The sequence below is a fragment of the Colius striatus genome, chromosome 6, assembly GCF_028858725.1.
Source record: "Colius striatus isolate bColStr4 chromosome 6, bColStr4.1.hap1, whole genome shotgun sequence".
Lineage (NCBI taxonomy): Eukaryota > Metazoa > Chordata > Aves > Coliiformes > Coliidae > Colius > Colius striatus.
The window spans coordinates 42,740,153-42,759,169 of NC_084764.1; the positions used below are offsets into that span (position 1 = coordinate 42,740,153).

The 19,017-nt window shown below is 37.5% G+C and overlaps 1 protein-coding gene across 7 annotated transcripts in view; it reads left to right on the forward strand.

The window, feature by feature from the left end:
* Positions 1-19,017, forward strand: part of PPP1R13B (protein phosphatase 1 regulatory subunit 13B) — a 70,535-nt gene that overhangs the window by 23,136 nt on the left and 28,382 nt on the right. For all 7 annotated transcript variants that reach the window (XM_061998899.1, XM_061998901.1, XM_061998900.1 and 4 more), the window contains exons 2-4: positions 1,235-1,382; positions 8,347-8,466; positions 9,942-10,009. In XM_061998899.1, coding sequence (XP_061854883.1) covers positions 1,235-1,382; positions 8,347-8,466; positions 9,942-10,009 — 336 coding nt within the window. The remainder of the gene's footprint in view (positions 1-1,234; positions 1,383-8,346; positions 8,467-9,941; positions 10,010-19,017) is intronic.

Genomic DNA, 19,017 nt, shown 5'->3' on the forward strand with positions numbered 1-19,017 from the left:
CTTTAATGGGGGTAATGTAGCAAATTAACATATTATTAATTAGCATAAAATAGTAAATATGCACCAAGGAGATGCAATGTGGATAGTTTTTGAGTGTTTAACTTTGCTGTTTACACCTGCTAACAGGACCAGGGATGAGAGTATCTCAGGGTATGTGTATTTGTACACACATCTGTTTAAGGTGGAGCAAGGAATTTGAACAGAAGTTTCTATCAACTCGTGTCAGTAGTAGCTCTTAGTGCTAGGCTTGTTCTGTTACAGATTTCATCCCACTTTTTCTTCTTGCTGTTTTTCTTGATGTCAGTTCATCTTGAATGTCATCAAGTGGGGGAAAGAAAAGTGTGGCAGTGGAGGGAAGAGTGGAAGAAAAACAATTTTCTGTTTTGTAGCTTCTTTTCAACTGGAATACCTGGGAGCAGTTACTAGAGGAAAAGTAGTCTTTTCATGTTCTAACTTGGGTTGAAGAGAGCACACTTAATACAGCTGTGGGAAGGTTGTATGTACAGTCCGATAAACACAGTAAAAGCTTGGAGGTGAGGCTGAAGTAGTACAGAAAGAACTGACTTTTCATAGGTTTTTAGCTCTAGCAAGCAAATGCAATCACTTGGGAAAAAAAATGAGGCTTTTCCCCCTCAGTTGTGTTTTTAGCTCTGAGGCTTCCCATTTAACCAGAGGCTTACAGGTCAACCCAATATAACTGTGTCTTCAGACCAATTGCAAAAATGATGTCCATCATGTAAAGTTGCCCACCTGTGAAGATTCAGGTTACTTACTTTGCCAAAGAGTATATTTATCTGGACATGTTCCTGTGTGACTTGATCTAGGTGAACCTGCTTCTGCAGGGGGGTTGGACTGGATGATTTCTAAAGCTCCCTTCCAACCCTTACCATTCTATGATTTGCAACATTGAAATGCTATGATTTCAAGCCTTTATCATAGCCAAAACTTGTTTCTTCCCTCCCAGCCTTATTTTCAGACAGAACTAAACCATTTCAACTGAAGCTTTTAAAAAAAAATGTCAATTCAGTGCACTGTCCAAAGGATTCAATAAAAAGGACCAAAGCTTTGGCAAAGTTACAAGAAACTGAAAACTACTTTGATGCACCGTGGTAACTAACCATAAGCATACAATTCCATTTATAGGGAGATTATAAATCTTACCCATAATCTTATTCTTGTCATATTGTTCTTAAATATTCTGCTAATTTTGTGTGTTGTGGTTTTTTTCTTTCAGATGATATTAACTGTGTTTCTGAGCAACAACGAACAGATTCTGACAGAAGTTCCAGTTACACCAGAAACAACCTGTCGCGATGTAGTAGAGTTCTGCAAAGAGCCTGGAGAAGGAAGCTGCCATCTGGCTGAAGTATGGCGTGGAAACGGTGAGGGAAATGTTCAGGGAGAAATTGATTTCAATAGATGTACCAATTAAAAAGAAAAAACAAACTGTTTTTTTTCACTATTAATGATTCCAAACTCTACTTTGTTGGTTTTGTTTTTAGTAAACTTTGACGCAAGGGGTGGTTTATCTGTAGGATTAATGCAGTTCTTGAGGGTTTTTTTCTCTTCTCTTCTCTGTCTTCTTCCTCAGCATGGAATACTTGTTAAAATGGCAGTGTAAGATGTGTTAGTGTTGTATGTTTCAATTATTCAAACTACACAAACAACGTATTCAGTATCATGATCTTTAAAAACCCAAATAATGGAGGGATGTCTTTTCACCCCTTGAAGCAATTTATTTGAAGTAAGTGTGCAGCATGTAGAGAATAGAGGGTATTTAAATGACAACATGGAATCTTAGTGGTCATCTCTTATAGTCAGTGTATGCAGATCACTCCTGCATTCTTTCCTATCCAACTTCCTCACTATTAGGCGTGTGAACACAACCTGATGTTTAAGAATGGGTATAGATTATATCTTACCTTACATACAGTAAATAGCAGATATTTTGCAGACAAAATTCTGCCAGGATTGGATGTGGTATCTCCAGCTCATTTGAACATTTCCTCTCAAAGATTTGACAGCCTCCTCTGGGGCAGGTAATAGTGCCCATAGCCTATTTGTGTTGCAGTTATTATTTCAAAGAGCAATGATGGAGGCAGTTCTTTCCAGGGAAGTGTTAAAACAACCCTATTGCGGACTTTCTTCTAGATGGATTCTTGCAATTGTACAGGCCTCCAGGTTATAGTATAGCAGTGTATGGGGGTGAGTACAATCTGTTACGCTGGTTCTTACCTCTCAGTTACCCAGGTCAACCCTGTTTGAGGAGTTTATGTCATCTGTTTTGTATAAAGACTGATGAGAACATAACTTGATATTTAATTCTTAAATTTTTTGTAGGGGGATTTTGTTTTGGTTAGGAGTTTTTTTTCATAGAATCACAGAACGATGGGGGTTGGAAGGGACCTTTAGAGATGATCCAGTCCAACCCCCTACTAAAGCAGGGCCACCTAGATCAGGTCACACAGGAGCGCATTCAGGCGGGTTTGGAAACATCCCAAGAAGGAGCCTCCACGCCCTCCCTGGGCAGCCTGGGCCAGGGCTCCCTCACCTCAACACTCAAACAGTTTTTCCTTATGTTTAAATGGAACTTTTTGTGTTCCAACTTCTTCCCATTACCCCTTGTCCTCTCAAACAGACAAAACAGGCATTATTCAGATGCCTTTGGAGCTTTTCATTTTTAGCTATCTAGATTATTTCCTTCCTGGGGAAACTGTTCCTTCTCTTTGAAACTGTTCTAACACTTTGTACAGGGAAAAGGTACCTCAAGAAGTCATTTTTTTAACTGGGTGGGGACTCGGAGTTTAGGCAAGAATGTAGTGAGCAGGGGAGAGTTTGAGCATGTCTGCAGTTCTAGGAATACAAATTCAGTTAATGCTTACTTAAACCATCCTGGATACATTCCTGTGTGACCTGATCTAGATGGAACATGCTTCAGCAGGGCAGTTGGGCTAGATGATCTCTAAAGGTCCCTTCTAACCCCTACCATTCTATGATTCTATGCTATAGACACATATGTTTAAGAGAAGAGTCCTGCCCAAAGGTTCCACCTGTTGAATGGGTATGTCAAGCTTTTCAAAATGTGCTTGTGGCTCCAAATTTCTCTTTGAACTTGCACGAAGGTACTTTAACAAATCAAGCTTCATGTACTAAATACCCACGGTGATAACTCTAAAGATCTGTTCCATTAAAAGTGTGGTACAGACAAAAGCAGGCAGAATGGAAGGAACAATGAAACACATATGTGTTTCTGGATCTCTCGAACCAGACTGTACTATCAGCAAAAAAAGGTGCTCTGTACACTGGTTTTAAGTCTGACAGGAATTTCACCACAAGCATTTTGGGTTTTGTCCTTAAATATTGGGTACTGTTACTGAATCTGTGCATTGGTGACCTCAAATTCTTGTCTGAGGTACATAAAGGGCGCAGTGAAACAACCTGATTTATGTATTTCTTTTTAACAGGGTATAAATATGATCCTTTTTTCTTCAGCTGTTCCAGAGAGATAGATTGAACTCTTCCCCCTGAAGTTGTTAAAATAGTTTTTGCCTAGAGCAGACATCTGATGTAGAAAACAAAAAGTCTAAACAGTTAAATGCAACATTTACAACAACAAACAACTTTAAACTCTGGTTCTGAGTGGGAGGTGTGAAGCAATGTGCAATGAAACTGCAGCATGTTGTGCCAGTGGAAGAGTATTTCTTTTTCTCTTCTATTTCACTGTCTTCGACCCCTCAGCCTTTTACCCTCAAGAGAGGTCTCCAAATGTTCTTTCAGAGAACATTTTAGAAAGTAAAATTCAAAGCAGAAGTTAATACATAAAATCATGGGTTGAATAAACACATTAAGTTTTGTCACACACTGTTAAGTGGTTTGTTTTCTTGGTAGTGTCTCCGTGTTGCATAAATGACAGATCACAGTGCTCTCTGTAAGAGAGAGTTACCATACTTGTTCTCTTGTGAATGTTCTTATCTGTTTTACAGGTAGCTGTGGCCTCTTTTAGGTAGCCCAGCTGACTAATATTTGTCTATTCAAATTCAAAGCAATGGGGCTTGTACATTGTAGTTTTGTTATCACGTACAAAAACCAGTTTCCATGCTCAAAAGCTTGTCCATTTCCTAAACTGTACTGATCTAACAAAATCATGCCTCTTCTAGTAATATTCCTCTTCTGAATGTGTTTGTACAAATAAACGAGAAATGCTTTCTTTTTAGAGGGTGACAGAGACCATTTGTTTTCCAGAAAAAAATTACTTAAACCCATGTGAATTTCCCAATCCAAAAATTATGTAAGATTTCTGGAGCTCACAGAATCTGAGAGGTTGGAATGGACCTCGAAAGATGCAATCCCCCTGCCAGAGCAGCACCACCTAGAGTAGGGCACACAGGACCTCATCTGGGTGGGTTGGAATGTCTTCAGAGAAGGAGACTCCACAGCCCATCTGGGCAGCCCCTGCCAGTGCTCCCTCACCTCAACACTGAAGAAGCTTTTCCTTGTGTTTCTTTGGAACCTCTTCTGTTCCAGCTTGTACCCATTGCCCCTTGTCCTATCATTGGTCATCACTGAGAACAGCCTGGCTCCAGCCTCATGACACTTGCCCTTTACAGATTTGTAAACATGAATGAGGTCACCCCTCAGTCTCCTCCAAGCTCAAGAGCCCCAACTCCCTCAGCCTTTCATCAGAAGGGAGATGCTCCACTCCATCACCTTTGTGTCCCTGCACTGAACTCTCTCCAGCAGCTCCCTGTTCTTCTGGAACTGAGGGGCCCAGAACTGGACACAATATTTCAGGTGTGGTCTCATGAGGGCAGAGTAGAGGGGGAGGAGAACGTCTCTGACCTGCTGCCCACAGCCCTTCTGGTACACCCCAGGATGCCATTGGCCTTCTTGGCCACGAGGGCACAGGGTTACAATAATAGTTCAGGTTTTTGAAAACATATTTGTTTACTTATTGTGTTAGCTTTTCTCTGTATTTGATTCTCTGTTCCTTCTCCTTCCTACTTTCTTCAGTTGAGTAACAACTGAAGAAGGCAGTAGCTTTTGTGCTTGATACATTAGTACATTTTGTACTACCTTTTGCTTTGTCAGTTGGAAGCTTCCACTTTTTGCACAGATTTCTCATGTTATAACAAGAGAGAAGAAAAAAAATACAGAATATTCTTCCTCATTCCCCAGCTATTGCAAATAGGATTTGGTACGGAGGTCGAAAGACAGGTATTTTGCCAGGGACTTGTAGCGTGGTTAAAGGGAGGATGGTTTTAAACCTTTAAATCTACCCAGTACTCAATTATTGGCTTCATTTACATCTGGAATGCCCTTCAGCAATCTGTATTAATTGGTCTTCCTGCGTTTAGTAATAACATAGAGTCAGATAACTGTGAAAGAAATACTTGTTCACTACAAGTGTACTGCAAACCTGAGAGCTGAAAGTCTCATTCTTGATCTTGCAGGAAATTCCCCCACTATGGAGATAATCCATTACTTTGTATTCTGGTTTCATGCATAGCAAACATAAATGTGTTTATTACAAACAGCAGGATCCTTGTAAGCAGGATAAAACCAGATTGTGAATTCTGAAGCTTATTTTGGTTTGAATAGTGGATATATAGTTCCAACAGAAAGATTTTTGCAGTTCTCTTCTAAAACATCAGTGCTGTGTTTTGGTGACTCAGGGTGTTTTGATCATTGCAGAACACTTACAACTAGCCCCTCCTCAAAACTTTTGCTTAAATGGAAACGAGTCTAGCTCAGTTCTCAAAGGTCCTTCAGATTTTTCATCCAACTTAAAATCTCAGTAGGTTTTTGCAAATAATTTTGGATCTATGCATGTATCACAGTTTTCCACTTATCTAGAGAATGTTTAACTCATGAGTAACTTTTAACGTGTGGTTAGAGATCCAAGCTGTTACTCTACACCCTTCCTTCTGTTTCACCTTTTCTTCATTCTCTTCTCATCTATTTAAACTTTAATTTTTCAAAGTTCAAAATTGTATTGTGAAAACAGTTACTGACAATTCTTTCTGAAGTGAGGAAAAGCAGGAAAAGTTCAACTGCAAGGTTTTTGGTGGTTTCTTTTTGCTTTATTCTCGAGGTTATTCTCCAGATACTTCTCCAGTTATTTATAGAAAATATCCCTTTATGGTATCCTAACTTACAGCAGATATAAAATCTGCTTTCTTCCTGTGTTTTTTCTGGATTTAAACAATTTAAACTGAAGGAAAGAATAAGGAGTTTTTGTTGTATCTTCTACCAAGCATTAATGCCCATTTGTTCTTTGTCTGTCTATTCTGAATCTGTTTCATGAGGATAAGCTGTACAGAAGGATTAGTGCTTCTTCATGTTTCAGTGATGATGATGTTGCTGACATTATTTTAACCTGTTCTCTGTCTAATTTAGAGCAACATATCCCAAGTTGGTTTTTTGGAAGAATTGCAAAAGGGATAGAAAATACCTTTCCCATTTCCCTCAGTGGTCATGTCTGAAAAACATTAGCCTTGATTCTTCAAGGTACTCTATGTAAATGAAAGCTTTTATTTTAAACAGCTCCTAGGATGAGGGCTTTACTCTTCATGGGAGACCAGCCTAACAAGGAGTGAGGCTGCAGCCACTCCTCACCATTCCAGAATTAGCCCAACCCTGTTTAGACAACCAGTTTCTTAGTACTTCACTATCAAACTTCAGTTCTTGCTAGGTGTACCTAGCAATTTTTTCTTATTTGAGGAAAATTCCTTAAGATTATCCCCTGTGTCCTAAAGTCTCTGAACTAAACCAGTTAAATATTTTTACTCTCTGTGATCTTCAAAAGACTTGTGCTGCAATTTTAGTGGATATGCTTCAAAGCACTTGAAATCTTACCTTACTTTAGGAGTTGAAAAACCTGAAAATCATGTTTTTAAAGTTGTAATAAGCCACTGACCTTATTCTTGTGTGCATAAACACTATTGACAGTGTTGCTTGGAGTTCACTTGAGTAAGGAATGAGAAAAAAGAAAGGAAAAGTGGTGGTGGTGTTTAGGGGTTGTGTTTTTTAGGAAGATAGATAACCAGTCAGCTGATGAATATAATCAGCTTGTGATTTAAATGACCCTTTGCCATTGAAAGCAGCTAGATCTAACTGGCTAAACTGTGTTAATCACTGTAACCAACTGACATGATAGATTGTGACATGACACTTTATTGCATTAAGTGTATCAAGTAATGAAAATATATTGTTCTTTAAATAAAACAATTACCTATCCCACAGGTATTGAGACATGTATACATTTATATAGTCCATAATACATATAAATTTAAGTAGATTTAATTATAAAGGGCATATTTGTCATGTGGTTTTCCCAAGCTTTCCCCAAGATAGCTGTTATATCTTGGACTCACTTTGTTTTCTCACCTCAAATGGCTGAAATATAGAATAGGTAACAGTGATAGCAGCGCTCTGCCTGGTAGTAGATACTGTGGTGTGGGTATGGAGAGCAAAAAGCATTTTGTTTTTGATAGTGAATAACACAAACTCCACCTTTTGGGTTCCATCTAATCCTGATTTTCTGTAGCAGTATTGGTAGGAGCTGGTGCTACATGTAGGAAATTAAATCTCTTCTAGTGTATTTTTCTACTGATTAGAAGATGTCTTCTAATACTAAACATTAAAAGAAATGTAAGTATTATTATGGAAGCAGGGAAGACTTTCAGAGTGTATTTTTGATTTACAATGCTCAACATATAGTGTTCAGCCTCTTAGTCACATGTGATTGATTTGAAAGAAATATCTACATCATGAGAATATTTTACATGTCTTTGAATGAAAACAAAGAGACCAACTGCTGCATAGAGCTTAACCTTTATTTGTTGCTAGTAATTCTACATATGCTGGAAGTTCATGTCTGGCATAATGTGTTGGAGTGGAAGCACCTGCTCAAGTTCTCTGTAAATAAAATGTCAGTGTAATGATAAAGGTTTTAGTTTGAGTGGAAACCCGGAGGTTCAAATTGGATGAATCATTTTCATAACAGAAGAAAATATCCATCTGTGGGTGATGGGGAGTAAAGGTATAAAGGTGAGCATTGTGAAGAAGGTTCTGATGGAGAATTCCTAAATGAGGGTTTCCAGATGCTGCTGTTTTTTGTATGAATTTGCAGACTGGCTATGTACTGCCATTAGGCAGTGAGCTGAGATCCAGTAACAGGCAAGCTTTTAATACAGTGCAACTACTGTCTGTTGGTGCCTGTGTCTTAGACTTTACATAAGACAAAATACATAGGGTAGACTGAATTGCCACCAAAAAGAGTGTTCTGATACTTAATGAGAGCCCTAGGAAACAGTTGTGCTAATTTTTGTGGTCTTGCCCTTTCAGAACGTCCCATTCCCTTTGATCACATGATGTATGACCACCTACAGAAATGGGGTCCCCGCAGAGAAGAGGTGAAATTTTTCCTTCGTCATGAGGAGTCACCAGCTGAAAGCAATGAACAGAGTAAGTACATTTACTTACCCTGTAGTGTTGTTACCTAAACACATTGAAAAGATTCCTGACATGAGTTTGGTTATCAGTTCTTTCAGTCAACTTCAGCAGATACATGTAATACAACTTCCTTATACCAAAGCCATATTGACCCTTCCTCAGTGGCACATTTATTCATGTTCCTTCTGTAGAATAATTTCTACCAGTGTGAGTAATAATTTCATAGTACAATTGGCTTCCATTCTGCTTAATACTGGGCATAAAAAAATGGTGAGTTTTAGAGGCTCAATGCAATTTTTTTTCTTGTTGAAAGTCCCTCCTTTTTGGCAGGGCTGGATTGTTCTTTTTGAGCTCCTCTTTTAGCTGCCCCAGAGAAAAGACTCAGTAAACTATTTTGCCTCCTTTAGAAATTAACATGTTTTACAGACATCATCAGCAGAGGTCTCAGTGGCTTTACTTTCTCGGTACATTATGTAGATATATTTAACAGTGGTGATAATTCACACCTTGAGAAGTGGCTGGTCTGCTTGATTCTCCAGCAAAAGTGTTTCTGTGAAACAGTGCCATATTAAATGGGTCTTTTAAATGACTGGAATAAAAAATAGAAGTATTTCAATTTTCTCATCTAAGCACAAACTGTACTTCAGTTATGAGAAGACTTAGGAGGCTGTGCATTATAGACCTAATGGCTGTCAGACTGAAGGATAGGAAAGGTATCTCCAAGTGAGATGTATATTTTCATTCTCAGATTGTCATTACTCATTCAACTGAATTGTCTACTTTTAACAAGCAGATTTCAAGTCTTCACTGAGTCCTTATTACTTTGAGCTGGGGTTTCTTTTGTTGTATTTCTAAGCTGGTTGCTTTGAATGCCAGAAATAGCAAGCCAAATCATGTATGAGGGATTTTGTATTAATTAGATACTTTGTAAAATACTTGGTCATCCTTTGGGCAATACAAATTTGAAGTATGTTAAGAAATTTAAGAGGTACACCTGAAGCCATAGAGTTTCATCTACAAGAAAAATGTTTCTTCTAAGCCACATGTGCAAGGCTTTTTAATTAATCATTGACCTGGAGATCAATTTGTAGATTGAAGTTGTTTATAAGGCATTAGAAAAGCTTCCTCTAGCTTTATAATGTAATTCAACTGAAGCTACTGCTTCCTGTGCACATAGAAATAGGAAATTCCAGTAGTCACTCTCAATGCATTCCCTTTCATGACATCATTGCCTAAGCACAAGTCAGAGAAGCAGAGCTGCATGTCTGTACTTCCAGCAGAGGAAGTCTGTGAAGTAAATGCTTTATTTCTGCTGACTCCACTGCTTCCAAAGAATATTCTAATAAGAAAGAGCTGGAACTAGTAGAATAAAAACTCTAAGGTAAAAGTTTTATGTAAAAAAAAATCTTCACAAGAACACATTCAAGAATGAAAACCATTTGTGCTGGAAACTCAACTTGGCAATAATAGTGATACTTTACTTTTAGGTGGACGTCAAGCCCAAAATCAAAGAAATGGCATCAATATACCTTTGGAGAAACGTACAGAGAATGGGGTATGTAATAAATCCTAAAGGATCTGGATCGATTCCACTCAAATATTTGGTTTTTCAAGGTCTATTGTGGTGGGAGCTGGTGGGATATGTGTAAATCTTGTTCTGTTTTTGTTGAGTATATGTTTGGTTTTTTTATGAAGTGAATGGCATTTTCATGAACTATCTAAATTTTCTGTCTAGAAAGAAAGTCACTTCTGGGATGTGAGAAACCTCTAGTGTCTTAGTAATTACTTCATATTCTAATCTGTCTTCCTCTGTCTTATCCTGCATAGGAAAAACCAGATATTGCTCTTCCATACTAGTGTTGCCTGTTCAGACATCTTTTATTGTTTGATTTATCTCACTGATGGTGATTCATGACATAGTCTCATGTTAAAATATGACAAAATATCTATTGATTGGAATGTTTTCAGTTGCTGGTAGAAGAGAATGCACACCCCTCAGAGGCACCTCATAATAATACCAGGGGGTTTTTAATGCTTTTGGTTTGTTTCTACACCTTATTTTTTTCACAGTAATATATTACTAGGTTTTTAATTTAAAATATGTATTATATATCATAGGCAACCTGTTTGGTGGCACTCTGAAGCCTGGCTTGAACATTCTGTCTTACACAAGTAAAACATAGCACATCTCTTTCAAAATTACCGTGGCTTTAAAGCCATCTACTCACTTCCTTCTCTCTCCTCTCATCCTCAGTACTACTGGAGACTCTACAGAGCATACTCTACTCTCATTTGTCCAGGGCCATTCTGCTGCCTTTAATGAGACACTATATCTATAGTTGACTGTTTTTAAATGATTTTTAAATCTCAGTCAGCAGATTTGAGCTCACTAATCAAAAGATGGTTTTGGTCTTTTATGAAGCACTGTCCATTTCCAAATATGAATAGAGCTTTTTTTTTTTTCCCAGGGTAAAATAGTGCTTTAAAAAGTTTAAAAGCAAACAAATCAGGTTTTTCAAGCTGAGATATCTTAAAGAAAAAAAAAAAAGAGCTAAACTGTTAAATGTAGTTGGGCAGATAAAACCTTTCTGTGCTTGTATATTGCCTGATAATTGGCATCTAAAATTCATACACACAAATAAGCAGCAACAAAGCTGTTTGGTTAGTTTGCAGCTCACAGCAGCTTGTTTTGGGTATGGCATGTGGGCCTAGTGGAAGGAATGTTTTTTCCCTATTCAAACCAGTTAATCACATATTGCTTTTCTACGTTCCTTTTCTGTAGAGAACAGTAGCTGATATCCTGTGCTACATGGATCCGGTTATCCTGCTTCCATTGTCATATTGACAATGTAGTGAGATCATAGCACTAAAATGTGCTAGGGGAACATAACTCTTTCATGACCTCCCCTAATCTATTTCCCCATGTAAGCTATAGCACATATACTTCATTTGAGACAATATATCTTTGGAAATTAGGAGCGGCCTGTTCATTATGTCTTATCATTTCACTTCTCACAGCTTTAAAACTTCTGACAGCATGGCTTTGTATTTAGATGAATTTGCTGTAAATTTTTAAGCTCAGACCTTGGATAACACTTTGTGCCATTCAGTATGCATATTCTTAAAAAGAACAAAGTATGGCCACAAAATGAAAATTTATTAGGGAATTTATCACTTTAAAATGGACTTTTACCAGGTTGAAGAAATTATTAAGACTCGAGAAAGACGAAAACATGAAGAGGTTATAGGAATGTAAATTATGGAGGGGTTTATGCCAAAAAATGGTACAAAATAGGTTTTGAAAGCATAGAGAACTAAGATTTTTCAGTTGTGACAAATTTTAAATCAGAGGGGGAGGGAGGGAAAAAGAGGTGGCTTCAGGATCAAGGATTTAATCAGCTTACACTTACATAATGCATTAGGCTTATTCATTGTTACTGGCATGCTGAATGTCAGACTAGTCCTAAAATGAATACAAACCAATGGAACATTGAAGACAGCTTAAATCTTACTAAATATTCTGCATTCAGGTATATTTTTATTTTCTCTACTGCTTTAATGATAAAATAATTGGATTTTGCTTAATATCTGGATAGAGCTGGAAGTGCAACATGCATAGAAAACTTTAGGGTGAATGTTTGCTTTAATATTTGAATCAAGAGTCTTGGGGAAAAAAGGTGGGAAACCTGGAATTCAATTTGGATAATTCTATTACATGGCATTTCGTCACATGCAGTAGGGTTTTTCATTCTTTGAAACCGTAACTGCTTGATCAGCAACTATGTAAGTAATGGTTAGTTTAAAATCATGTTATATGAATGCTTAAATTCCATTGAATTATCTTCCACATAAAGGTTTAATGTTAAAAATAGAATGAGCTGAGTCTCTTCCAACAGTGAAACATGCTTTGTCAAACGAATGCTAATCTGTAAGAGCTCATCTGAGAGCTTGGTATTCTGCATAACAAAGTCTAAAGGAAAAACTATGTGGCATCTTGTAAATTGATAAGTTCTCTTATTCCTGAGGTGACCTTTTGGGCTTTGCTTTTGTTTACAACTTTCCTTCGTGGAAGTGGAATTATGCTGTAATCAGGAGCTGATCGCTTTCCCACACTACACAAAGTATAGTTATGTGGAGATAAGACTTACATAAATAAACATGTTCCTTTGCCAGGGAGGATCTCAGGATTCTCTTCTCTGAGAATAGCTGCATCTTCATCCTCTTTTCATGTGTAGCTGAGCCAGTTGAATTTGAACACAAGTTGTCACTAGTTAAACACTAGTGACACTAGTTGTCACTAGTTAAATTTTCTCAAGGAGAGTAACAGACATAGGAACAGACTGTCTGGAGTCTGTGGAACAATTTCCACCTAGCTGAAAAAAGTCCTGAGCAGTCTAAACTGCTCCAAAGTGGGGTTATTGAACCAGGTGACTCCCAGAGGCTCCTTACTATTTAAATTACTCTTTGATTCAGTGGCCATGAAACAGTGGTCGTGTAATGCTGGATCTTGTTTGATTCTAGATGTCCTAGCATTATCCAAGCTTCAGTCCATATCAGAGCAGTGATCTGAAAACAGAGAGACAGAGCAAATATAGCTGTAACCACTGGGGGTCAGTGGTAGACAGAAGAGGGACTGGTCAGGCACTCGTCCCGGTGCATCTGTCAGCCGTCAACAGGAAAAGTGGATCACAGAGGTATTTAGAGGAAGTCCCAGAAAGAGGACTGACTGGATCATGACAGTTGTCCAGATGCAAAAGTAATAGGATAACCAAGAAACTTCTTGGAAATGAGAAAACAAAAAGCAGATGCAGCTCAGGAGGAAAAAAGGATGGGATACAAGAATGTGATGGGAGCGAAGTGTATTGGGATGAACAGAAGTAGATTAGTGTAATGAGAACAGTCAGCGGATTAAATACTCCTTTGCTCTAGTTGTTTAGTTTATTTCTTTTTTACTTGGTCATTTAGTTGGGGAACATAAGATGTCAGTTTGTTCTCCTGAACCATTGTCTCTAACTTATTTTTGCTGTTTCCAATATTGAAATTGTTCCTCCAGATTAGAGAGAATTGATATCAGTAAGTTTTCTTTCTTGGTAGACATCAAGTGATGCCTTTGCCCATAAGTACAAAGTGGAACTTGATTTTTGTCTCTCACTGTGAAATTTATGTTGACTTCACTGTAAAATAAACTCGGGTAGAGGAAGAAAACTTCACCATCATCCCAAAGTAGAGAATCACACACCTGTAAATTTTCTTTGTCTTGAATCTTTGACCAACAGATGAAGTTGAGCGTTAAAATTTTGTGCTGAAAAAAAAACTGGCTTAAATCAAGCTTTTAGCAAAAGTTTTACAATAGATAGTCCAGCTGGTTTACTATCAGGAGACTTTCATGCAGGAGGAGTTGCTCAGGGAAATTCCATTAAGAGGTAGGTTAAAACTTGTATGTCCACATGCAGAGCAGTTCTTAATAGTTTTAACCTGGAGTGTGTTTGCTGATGACAGTGAATAGCCATCTGGTGTAGTCAGTCTTTGTATCCCATTCCATCATGGCAGTATTAAAGCAACATTTCTCTTGAATACCTGTGTTATGGCTTGTCAGATCCTGGGCTTAGATTTTAGATCTATGTGCTCTGCCAAAATCCTTGAGTAGAACTGTATGTTTTTCATTACTTTTAACAATTTGATCCATACAAGTGCAACCAGATAAAAAAGCATTAAACATATATATATATATATATATATATATATATATATATATAAAAATTTTGGTGTGTATTTGTTGTGATATGACAAAAATTTTTAAGTGTGTTCTAAAGAGTGACTGGTAAAAATGTTTCAAAGATGGCTGAATCGGGGTTTTGAGAGTACCGGTGCACAGCCAAAATACTTGAAGGTTTTCTTAGCACATCAGACAAGGATACAGCAAAATCTGTTTGGGAGGAAAAAGGCAAACAAGTTAAACTTCTAACAGAAGTAGCAACCTCAAGAGATGAGAAATAAGTTTCATTTACTTGCTTAAAGTTTCTCATTTGAAATATTGAAAGATAAACAGCTCAGTCTGGAACAGAACTTGTTCTTCAAACCTGAGCTGCAAATTCAATTTAATGTAAGCTTCTAAGTATTAAGTGCTTTCTGTTTGTAACGTTTAACAATGTACTGAGAAGAGGTTGCCTTTCACATAAGCCAAGTTTTAATCAAATTTGTTTAAAGTAAACAAGTAACTATGTCAGTCTAGGTTATTTTAGGGGTCTCATAGCAGAGTCAAAGCAAATAATTCCATTAAGAGATGATAAATTTAGGCACCAGAAATTCTAATGGTTTTGAGAGGAAAAAAAATAAGTTCTGAATAAATTTTATTGTAGGCTTCCTGGAACATTTTGACCCAGTAAAAAACTGATCTAAGACATACATTCCTGTGATCATTTTTCCTTTTCAAAGTGAGGAGCCTTGCTGCCCGCACAGCAGGATTCTGCACAGTCATATTTCCAGTTCAAGCCCTGGCTCAGCTTCATAGAGTCTGGATTCTCTTCAGACTGATGCAGTTCTTCTTTAAGTCTGTCTGAAGCATTATTCAAACAGCTGGCAGTATCTTGCTCTTTAAAAATAGAGAGAAACTAATCCAATTCAAGGACTTCAGGGGAAAAAAATAGGAAGTAAAAAAAAATTACAGTGTAAAGCTAATTTTAATACTTACAAATAGCTTCTGATGAATTCTTGCAGGGCTAGAAATCTCAGTCTCTTCACGCCTCACGTAAAGGATAGTTATGTAGGGTAACATCCCTACAGGGCTAATAACTATGTGATCTCACAGAAGGAACTTCTATGATACTGTAGGGAATGCAAAGGATCCTGACCTCATGCCTCACTCTGAGGCCTGTTGTAAACTTTTTAGGCAGAATCACATTATTCTTGGATTTGGAATGTCTTCAACAGGGCTTTTGACATGTCCTCTGCAATCTCATATATATGACAGTGTGTAATGGCTGAAGTTACTAGATATTTACATTTTATGGGAATAATTTGGCTTCATCACTTATATTCTGGGGTAATTTTCCTGTTATTTTAGTTATTATACCATTTGTTTATGACCAATATTGGCCTTGAATATCTGACTGCATTTGTTTTGAGGAGTCTAAAGACTAACTGGGAACAGGAAACTCTTGGAACCCACTTGGGACATTGTGAAAGGCCTATTTCCTCCTTCTCGTGTATTTACATAATCTCTGTCACTCTAGATACTAAATACCTATGTCAATGTCTATGTATGTGGGAAATACAGTATACAGACTTTGGAGCATATGGACACTGGAAGTATATACAAATATAGATATACTCATTTGAAGTAAACAGACTTTGTAGTTGTGCTGCTCTTCCAGATGCCAAAGACAGTTCTGTTCAACAAGTTACAGGGAACAAAGATGTGGTTTTCTAGTCCATCACAGCTGAGAGATGGCTTCTTGTATTGACTGAGGAGGAAAGACTTAAACTGTGCCATTTACTCAATCTACACCTTTAGTTCCTGCTTTTCAGGGCTGACTTTGCTATTCCTCAGACATGGCTTTGCAGTTTTACAGCAATGCTTAGTTGCACGTGTCCATGGAAGGGGAAGGATGAAAAGTCCTATCTGCTTGTTTAACCTCTGTGGTACTTATTTTCATATGTTTATGTTGTAAGCAGTTGTATGGAGCAATACAATTCACTCTTTTCCCTAGATTTCTAACTAAATGTAGGATGTTGAGAATGGCCTCCAATTGTCACTGCACACAGAGTTGCTTGGCCCTTATATAAAGGTAGAATAGTTTAGAATAAATGAGTTCTCCAGCTGATGCATAACATTTATACACGTTAGCTCCTAAAGTGAATGTTATTAAATAGTTTATTCTTCCTGAAGCATTGCTGTACTTTCACAGTCCTTGCACTGTAAACTTGAGTGCCTTTTGTCACAGTTGTGTCCTTTCTCAGTCACAGAAGTATCATTTTTAGTGAAGCCAAAGATTTTAAATTATTATAAGGCAGATGGGACTAGTCCTTTCCTTTATCTCTGTAGTTCCTTATAGGAGATAGATTATGAAAGTCACTGTGTCAGTACAGAGCAGTAAGAGCTTAATTGTGAAAGCTCGAGAGTTTAGTCTGTCCCTCAATCTCTCTGAGCAGTTTTCAGTTCTGAGCAGGAGACTCTTCTGGTACTAACAAGATCAACTATTCCTTTTCCTTTTCAGGCCACCTTCAGAGTGCTCAGCTCTATGTAGCTGTGTCATCTGCAGATTAGTGTTTCCTCTCATCTTTTCCACAGTCCCTATGGTATCTCTTGTGCAGTGATGCTGTGACCTCCTTTCTCTGACACACCTTTCCACGTTCACTAACTTGTTCATTTAGTTTCTTGCCCATCTAGCCTTTGGACACCTAGCATATCCACTTCCTACCGGCATGTCTTTCCCAGGCAAGTGAACTTCTCCATTTCTCTTTTGTCTCCACAGCAGCCTCCAGATCCAATTGTTGTTAAGTTTGTTCCCCCTGCAGTCTTCCTCAGATCAAAGCTGAGAAAATGAAAGTCCCTCTGGCTAATTTAGGAGCAAGGGAGTTGAACTTGTTTTTCTTCTCTTATTCCTACTGGATGATCTTACTATACAACTCATACCTTTTCTTGCTTACTGGAAATAAGCCTGCTTTTTAGGCAGCTGGGATATTCACTGTATTATGCTTGGACATAGAGTTCTTCAGTGTCCTTATGGAGAGCCACTTGGCTGGATCTCTTGTGTAAGTGCACTGAATTATGCTCAAATTACTTTCAAGAAAGAACAAAGAAAAGGTGAACTTGCATGTTATTTGTGAATTTGACGAGGTAAATGACAGCTTTTTCTATGTTTTCTCTTTCACAATATCATCATTTTTAGGTATACAAGAAATTGGTTATGGGGTTTGTTTTCTTTAATGTTTAATATTTACGAATCCTTAGGTCTAGGTTTTGTGTTGCTGAAGTCTTCTCTCACATCTCCTTGATTTATGCCATTAAACACACTTTATTTAGCTTTATTGCTCTCTCATGTATTCATCTCATTGCATGCAAGATTTAAGAAAAAGCTGAAGTAGGAGGGAAAAATATATATCAAACCCTGGGAAGGTTATTTGCATAAGATTGTGGTATCTGTTCTTCCTTTTACCTTAGCCAGTCTCTGATACTAAAGAAAGTTTTTGTTATATTTCAGGTAGTGTGCTTTTCTGTCACTTTAAACAGTAAAAGTACAAAAAGTATTGATTTTTCTTGATCCTTTTTGGTATTCAATGTTTGCACTGAGTTGGTAATGCCACAAAAATATAAATGGAACAAATAATCCCTGTGGTTTTAAAGCTAAGTTGTCTGTATTCTTACATTCTCACTTTAACCGGATAATTGTGAAAGAACCATGTATTGCTTAACATTTTCCATTGAATATGAAAAGTGCAATGAATCAAGCTGATTGCAGTTGACAGCTGGCTTGATCTTGCAGTGATTAGGTCTTTTACTGCTGGCAAAATCCAGTAGCCTTTTCCGTTAGCTGATTGTTGATGAATGTAGACAGACAGCTTTTCATATTGATAAAGAATTTGAGGAAACCTGTATTTCATATGGAATAAGATCAAAAACAATATCCTACCTCCTATTGCCTGCACTGAGCCGTGCAGAAGCTCCTTAAATACGTACAGTGGTTCATTTGACATGTTCCCAGCAGACAGTTAAACAATTAGGGTAGACAGAAAATAACAGAAACATGGAGTTGAAGCATGTTGAAGCAACGCAAATGTTTACAGCCGATGGGCAGTGCTGCAAAATAAAGATGTGCTCTTTTACAATTACATGGGAAAATAGCGAACAGGTAATGAACTCCTTTTCAAATTTCATTAGTTTTACACTTTAGTGAAAGTGTTATTGAAATGTTGTGTAGCTTTTGCACTTCTGTTTAAATAATTGTGTGTTTCATGGTCACGGGAGCTGAATGCAGATCAGTTTGTGTTTTGTAACGCCTTACCTCTGGATTGAAATCCTTAGTTAACCAGATTTTGTTAGATGCAGTTGCTGTCATTCTTAAGTTTTTTAAAGATCTTACCAAAGGCTCGTTGCTTCAAAATGTCATGGGCAACTTTCTGCTTTTAACAGCTTAGGGTTTAGGTCATACATGAAGTTTCACAGTGTCTCTTTCTATTATTGCAAAATAAATTACTTTTGATACTTTTGTGCTTTGGGAATCTTTTATGGTACTGTTCTCATAGAAGCAATAATAGATCACCACAGAAAAACTTCATCTTGGGGAAAAAATACTGAAGGAAAGAATCAGCACACATTTGATGTTATTCAGACTAGTAAGTGCATCTTAACCCTACTTACCCTACCCTGTCAGATTAAGATGTTGCTTTTCTAAAAGACCCAGAAAAACACAATTCCAAGACTGTTTTTAAAGGCATTCGGGCTGTGTGTTTTCAACAGGCATTGTGACATGTAGATTACTCAAAAATCACTCTGAGTAAATGGATGGATATTGTAAATAGATCTGAATTTCTGTATAACTGATGTGTTATCTCTATAAGAAT